Here is a 7,423-nt window from a genome sequence, read left to right on the forward strand (position 1 = left end):
CCAACCAGTTCAAAGATGATTCTGCAAAAGCAGCGTTGCTGATTAATCTTTTATCTGGAGTGCTTTATGTAATTAATCGAGGGGTGTAGGTTGGGAGAACAGGGATCTTTCTGGCTAGAGGATGTGTATCTGAAATTCTTACGTTGCAAACAGGTTTTTATAGGGTGAGTACGGTCAAATGGCTTGTGCAAACCTTGATTGCAAAAACTCTATAGAAATAAGTGCTTAAACTCATGTTTGTATAGATACTTGAAAAAATGCGTTACAATCAGTTGAATAAAGCATGTGTAACTAATTGTTCATTTAAAATACGAAAATATCGTGGAGGCAGAGAGAGTAAAATAACTGCCTTGATGGAAGGTAATTCAAAATGTGGGATTCTGGAGTATCCAATTTTTATTATCTAATTTATAGGCTTCCTGGGAGTTTAGCCTAGTCTAAAACCCCAGATTTTATTTAGTTGATATCGTCTGGATTCAAAACAGTTTTTTGGGGAAGCTGGTCAAAAGTCATGCTTGTTAGGTGAACCGATGATGAGCATTGTATGATGGTGGCTCAGGCTCCATGACTGAGAGAATCCCTTCAGCCTCAGTTGAGTTGACAAGTCTGGGTTGACTTCCTCAAGAGTCATTTGATAGACATGAAGAATTGACTAGTGTGAGCTGAGTAGCGGCAAGAAAGAGGTCCTAACCACATTCACAGGAGAATTGCATTATGCAGTGTTGTTCTTATCTCTAGATCTGCAGTTTCATGAGTTTTGGCAACTGCTAAATATGTAAAAATGGTGAGCAAAGCTGTGACGAAACAGACCTGTCATGTGCTAATGGGAAAAATACCGAATAGCAAATGATAGTTTTGTCTCCCATCTGGCCTGTCTGCCCAACATTAGACAGCTAGTTGACAGACATTGAGTTGAGGGGGGAATGTAAAGAAGCTCTAAAAAGGTGGGAGCTGAGAAATCCAATTTCCAATGAAAGAAATTTGGCTTGGGGAATATTCCTTGAGTGACTGTGTAAAATAATGCAGCATATACATGCCTCAGTGTACGTAAGGGACGGTTTGTTTGTGGGTTTTTTTTTTTCCTCTTTAGTTGGATAAACAGAAGTATGCCTTATGCAACGGTCCTTTCATTCATGAGTGAAGCTACTCTTCTATGCGGTGGACACCCTTACAAATTTAAGGGCAATCATTTTGCTGTCCAAACAATATCATCCTATTCGACATCTCTTACTGCTTTTTGTCTGCTTTGGATTTGCCTGGGGCACTCTGAACATGTCGATGGTGCTAACCTAGTAACTTCAAGGAGTGTTCTAAAGAATAAAGTAGAGCAATAAGCTCAGTTAACAACATAAAAGTTGCAAAAAACCCACAGCTTGCCATGAGGACTGTTGGATTAGAATCAGCTCCAGAACGTAGTGAGGTGCAAAGAGTTGATGTGAATGGGAGGTGCCATCATAAAGTCTTTGAGTAGACAGGGCCTCATAAAATGTACTGCGTTAGACCTGTCCTGCCTCTGAAGAGAGAGGTCTTGGGGAAGATCCTCTTGGTCACTGGTTGGTAGACTGTATGTTGGTGGCCCTGGAAAGCATGGTGAGTGGTCTGCAGGCCTGTGCTCACCCATAAGGCTGAAGAACTCCCCAGTTTTGTGTGGTTCTGCCATACTCAGCTTGAGATTTTGAGGTCTTGGACGCAAGTCCCAGTATCTGGGAGCTGCTACCCTGGTTTCCTATCTACTTAACAGAGAACGACTGAAGGATGGCATTGCTGTTTCTTGAGGGCTGGGAGACTTGCTCTTGGATCCCTCTTGAGCTCGTGTTTCACAGAGATACTGTAGTGGCTGCTACCACTGTTACCATGTGACTGGCCCCTTCCTGCCCTTCTATTTTCCCCACACTTACTCCTCTCCAAATCACCTCAGCCCCTCCCCTAAGCATCCCATAAGTAGTCCTGTGTGATCCAACTGCCTTTCCCCTGCATCTCGTTATGTGTCCCACCCCCAGCCAGCAACTCCCCCATACCCCTTAGTCTGAAAGGTGATCTGGAGAGCTGTTCCTGATAACTCATTGTGGTGGGTTTCATGCCTGGACACTGGGGCTGATGTCTGGGCCACTCCCAGGAGAGCCAAGACGGACGAGTCCTTGATTTGGGTTCCCACCTTCCATGGTGCACTCCTGTGCTCCTCTGGGTTGTGCAGGTGGGACTCTGATGTGCTGATGTCTCCTCTGATGGGCCTGGGAGTAGCCCAGCACTGTATTATGTGGTCCCCCCTCCTACCATTGTCTCTCCAAGCTCCTTTGTGGCTGTGCAGAGGAGCTTTTATAAAATAATCTAATGTAATTATGTTTCCTTTTGCTTTCTGAAGGACAACTTGTTCTCTCTAATGTGAGGGTAGCAGACTAACAGTCTGTGCCAGCAGCTTCTCGACAAAGGCCTTGTTTTCCTTCTTTCTCATCAGAGCTGACTCCTTTTGGATGAGGATTTGATGGTGGTTCTCTGTAGGTGGATGTGTTTTGTTCTTGTTTCAACTGAAGGCTTACCTGATAAAACGTTTCTTGCAGAGGAAAATGCTGAACCAGATTTGGATGATAATGAAGATGAGGAGGAGACAGCAGTAGAAATCGAGGCCGAACCAGAAGTCGAGCAAGAGGCTCCTGCACCACCTCCCAGTAAGAAACGAAGAGGAAGACCACCAGGCAAAGCTGCCACCCAACCAAAACAATCCCAGCGTAAGTCACTGTTTGAAGCTTATGTTACACTGCTTGCTTGAGCTGATTTTTCCTTGGATTTGGCAGTTCTTGTAGGAGAACTGCTCCCCTCAAGTGAGCTTATTTTAAAAATAGATAACTGCACTTGTCTCTGCTTTGCTAAGAACTCACCTTTGGCGTGAAATTTGTTGCAAGGGTTTCCTGGTCTTGAGGGAACATAGCCACTTCAGACTGTGCTAAAAGGAGAGGACATTTTTTCTTTAGTATTACTCCAGTTCACTGATGTGCAAATCGCTCGCTTCTTTTTGTACCGCTTATGGCGTCTCTACTATAGTACAGTTCCTGGTAAAGCAACTGTTGGTACAATCACCGTGGTATTCTTACCTATGTAAACTTTTGTAAGTATTGCCACAAACGAACATGCTTCAGGCCTGTAGTTCTGAGCGTAGCATCAATGCAGATGTAGTTTCAACTCTACAGAGTTTTCTCCATAAGAATAGACATCGATAACTGCACAAAGTCTAAGTAAATAAATTCTAAGAACAAAGCAGGAAGGGCAAACTCGTTCCTTCAAGAGGGAATGGCTTCCCCAGTGGCTTGCCTGTCTGCTCAGCGCTACAAGTGTGGCCTGCGGCCTTCCTGGAATTACAGCCTGTGGAAGTATTTTATGCTGAGTTCGTCACTAGTGTTACTGGATTCCCCTGGATTTGAAGTTTTGCCTTACGCCCATACATTGATATGGTCTTGTTTGTTGATTACTCTACAAAATGCATTGTTTGAATGATGTTCTAATATCAAAAGGCATACTGGAACTGTTGTAGTGGTAGCACATCTTCATACAGGGGCAAGGAAATAGATGCTTGATACTTGGATGAATGAGGCAGGTTGAATTGCTCCCTACTAATGTGGGAATGTGAGTTGTGGGCCCCACCTTCCCTTTCCATGGAAGAGTCTTAAGTATCTACCGAAAAGTTATCTGGTGAGGTGTGCAGGCCAGCTCTGGAACCAGTAAAAAAAAAAAAAATCTGTCGTTTCCCCCCTCCCCCTTTGTTTTCTGCCCTTCTAGCTGCAGCAATCATTCAGGTTGAAGACCAGAACACTGGTGAAATTGAAAATATTATAGTTGAAGTAAAGAAAGAACCTGATGCGGAAACAGCAGAGGAAGAGGAGGAAGCTCAGCCTGCTGTAGTGGAAGCTCCCAATGGAGACCTCACTCCTGAGATGATTCTCAGCATGATGGACCGGTGATGGAGGAAGACCACGCTGGCTGACTGAACTGGCCTGGGCTGTGTTTAAGCGGCTCAAATCTATTTTTCCTTTTACCTTTTTTCTTGGCTTTGGGAAATGCATCATTTTAGACCATTTTACCAAACATACTGGGAAATAAAACTTCAAAATGATGTTAGAATGTGATTTAACTAGAACTTGCTGTTTTATGTTAGCATTACAGGATCATGGAACATTAGGAAATACTTTGGAGTCTTTGAGGGTTTCCTGTGAGATGCTTGATTTAGTTTTGCTCTGAACTGCATTGTAAAGCTGGTCCAAGGGCCGTGTTTACATGCACCAAGTTTTAATATATGAAAGCGGAAGCCTTGACTAGAGTATGTGGTAAACCACTCCGGACTTGCCCTTCCAGTTCCCAGAGTCCTTGAGCCTCCTTCTCTCAGTAGTGTTTTTAACTGTAAATGCAGACTTGGGAGGGTTCTAGACTTTTAAAATGTTTTTTGCTTTTCCCCACTGACTAGCTCCGGTTCTCCAAGTCGGCTGCACACGGTAGTTTTGGCATGCTCCAACTGGTTTCTGTCCTTAATATGCTTTGCTTTCTGCAAAGCATTTCTGTAATGGTCAAGCTTGTAAATAACTTTTTTTTACATTTTAATCTTTTTCCATTAATTAAGAGGTATGCAAAAATGCAGTTTAAATAAACCCCAGTATTTTAATTCCTTTCAAACTAAGTGACAAGAGAATTGATAGAGTGTAAATGTTGGAAAAGCTGTTGATAACCAATCACGTAGAGAAGAGACGTACCCAGACTATTGCTTGCAGAACGAGAGAAACCCACATGTGAAAGCTGGTTTTCAAGCACACAAAACTGGCATTTGAAACATGTATAATTAACCTTCTTTTTGAGTTATAATTTCACGACTACATTTTCTTTGCTCTATCTTGTAGTTGTATTTTGTGTTTATGAATCCTATGTTAAGGCAGAAGTGGTGATTTTTAAGTGGGTCACTGCAGCCCTCAAAACCTGGGCCAGGAAATTTTAATAGGTCAGTAATTACACAATTTTGGATCTCTGATAAAGACAAAAAAGGAATAATGTGAAATACAAATGATGCCTGTATATGAACTGTCACATGTTAAAATATGTAAGCTTTTTATAGAGCCTCAGTCTTGCTGATTTCAAACAAATTTTTCTTCTATGTATCGCTTTTAAGAGAGCTATCAGTTTAGCTATCAGACTCTAGGTTGATGCATTTTTGTACTTAGCTGTACTGTGTGATATTTTTCATTATTTTAGGAAGCCAACATGGGGGGGGAAAAATACTGTTATAAAATATGTAATGGGGTTTGAAAGCTGGGAAGGAGAATATACTGCTGTACAGCTAATAAATAATAATGGATTAACATGCGTGCTCACTGGCTGCTTTCTTTGTGTATATTAACGGTGTGACCTGGCAGCGATCTTCAGACTGTAAAGCTGCTCGTCCTAGAAGGATGCTGCACGCCTGTAACAGGGGCCAGCTCTTCTCCCGCGTTCCGTCTGCCCCGTGCCCAATGCAAGGTAAGCTGTCTGTGACGTTAAATCACGGCGCGCTGCCCTGTGCCGGCCGCAGGTGGGTGTGCACGTAAGCAAGTGTCATTACCGGGGTGAAGCCAGTGCACGGTCCCAGTTTCCTTACAGCAGCTCTGTTTGTGTACCAGGGGTCTCAGCTGGGGCTGCGTGGAGGAGTGTGCAGCAGGGAGGTGATGTAAAGCGTGCCGGGCTGGCCGCTCGCGAACCTCGGCGTTTACAGCTTGAGCAAGAAGTAATGCGGGAGTAGTTGTTGCTTCTGTTCGTTTTGGCTGTGAGTTTAAATGATTGTAGCTGATGGTTGAGATAGCAGGAATATATTTCTATTTCATTCTGGGAAGTGGGCCTGAACTCGGGTGGAGCTTCCGTGGTGCATCTTCTCTTAGTTACCTGTGACAGCAGCTTAGAGAGCCAGCTGGGAGTAAGCAGTCGGGTCGCTGCACGCTGTGTAAGTTCAGGGTAGTACCTCGCACACAGCGGGCTTCAGAACAGGGGTCGCTGCAAGTGGCACAATAAATACTTATTTAAAAGGAAGTCTTAAAAAGCACAAGAGTTGCTAGACTTAATTTTCACTAGATGTTTGGTGACTAGCTACCTCTGGTCCTGAGAGATGGTCCTCCTTAAACTTGCCCAGAAAAGCTGTCTGGAGGTTGATGCCTGGAATGGTGAGCAGGATGATGGCTTGCTTCAGCAGGCGGGAGAGGTAAATGTAAGGGCTGCTTCTGTGAGAAGGAGCCAGGTCTGGCTGCAGAAGTGGATAAATGCTCAAGTGCTTTCTCAGTTGGACGAGGAGCTGGTGTACTCACAAGCCCAAAGATGCTTCAGACGGAGGCAGCGCTCTAAAGGAGATGCCATTTTGTATCAGCCTAGAGCTAGGGGGGCTTTGTGGTGAGCTGGAAAACTTGGGGGTGTCCTCAGGATCTGTAAGGAGTACCACCGCCATCTCTTAAACCCTGTGGCTCAACCCAACCGCTGATGCGTGGGGCATGAAGGATGTTGCAATGGCTTTGTTTTAACTGGTGACTCGTGATGGTGCCCCAAGGAGGTGGTGTGCACGCTCTAGTAGAGGCCTCCCTTGGTCTGCGTGAGCACTGCTGCAAGACCTCCATGCGCAGCAGCTTGTGCCATCGTACCCAGGTCTGAGCGGCCCCAAGGCATGTGTTGGCAGCTCTCCTGGAGTTCAGAGGAGCTGGAGGAAATGTCTGCGTGTGAACAGATGGTGGGATGAAAGGAAGAGAGCCTGAGAGGTGCATTTGTCCAAAGGCAACAGGGTATGGTTGCTCCCGGGTAGTCTTTGACCTGCTGCTGGTGTGTTGTGTTCCTTAGCAGCTCCTGCCCTGCTGGTCACGGCCCACTGCAGCAGCAGGCCTGAGGAGATGAGGCTGGTCTCCCAAGGGAACCGCTGGCGGCCTCCGTGTGCTTATCTGAGGAAACAATTTCTAAGCAGCATTGCTTAGTCAATGCAATAGATACCTGTAGTGCTCTTGCGTGTAGAGTGGACCTGGTCATTTATTGTGGGCTGCTTTTTGATCTTTCTCCAGAGACCCAAGCAAGGTTTTAGTGGGGATGGGAGCAGCCACCCTGTGGCCATCCTTTTTTCCTCGGCCTGGTGTGTTACTTCGCGGCCCGCTCAGTTGACCTGGTTTCTTCGTGCTTGCTCAGTCAATAGTCCTGTTACGCAGCCTGGTTTTTATTTGATTTGAGCTGGGGCTCCTGCCTCGGGCAGGTATCTCTGCTTGTGTGCCTCTCTTGCAGGCTTCTGGTTTGCCCTTGGTGGAGCTGCTCTGGAGAGATGCAGAGCAATGTCCCAGCCCGCTCCTGAGGACGTGCATCCAGGGCAGCATCTCGAGCCTGAATGTGGACAGAATAGAATCATAGAATCATTAAGGTTGGAAGAGACCTCCAAGATCATCGAGTCCAA

General features: G+C 45.4%; 1 protein-coding gene across 9 annotated transcripts in view; it reads left to right on the forward strand.

Annotated features, from left to right (window-relative positions):
* CTCF (CCCTC-binding factor (zinc finger protein)) overlaps positions 1-5,335 on the forward strand; it is a 32,842-nt gene extending 27,507 nt beyond the window's left edge. For all 9 annotated transcript variants that reach the window (XM_009330351.1, XM_009330354.1, XM_009330350.1 and 6 more), the window contains 2 exons: positions 2,559-2,726; positions 3,772-5,335. In XM_009330351.1, coding sequence (XP_009328626.1) covers positions 2,559-2,726; positions 3,772-3,953 — 350 coding nt within the window. In that variant the 3' untranslated portion in view covers positions 3,954-5,335. The remainder of the gene's footprint in view (positions 1-2,558; positions 2,727-3,771) is intronic.
* The last annotated feature ends 2,088 nt before the right edge of the window (positions 5,336-7,423 follow it).

The sequence above is a fragment of the Pygoscelis adeliae genome, unplaced genomic scaffold (genome assembly GCF_000699105.1).
Source record: "Pygoscelis adeliae isolate BGI_AS28 unplaced genomic scaffold, ASM69910v1 Scaffold458, whole genome shotgun sequence".
NCBI lineage: Eukaryota > Metazoa > Chordata > Aves > Sphenisciformes > Spheniscidae > Pygoscelis > Pygoscelis adeliae.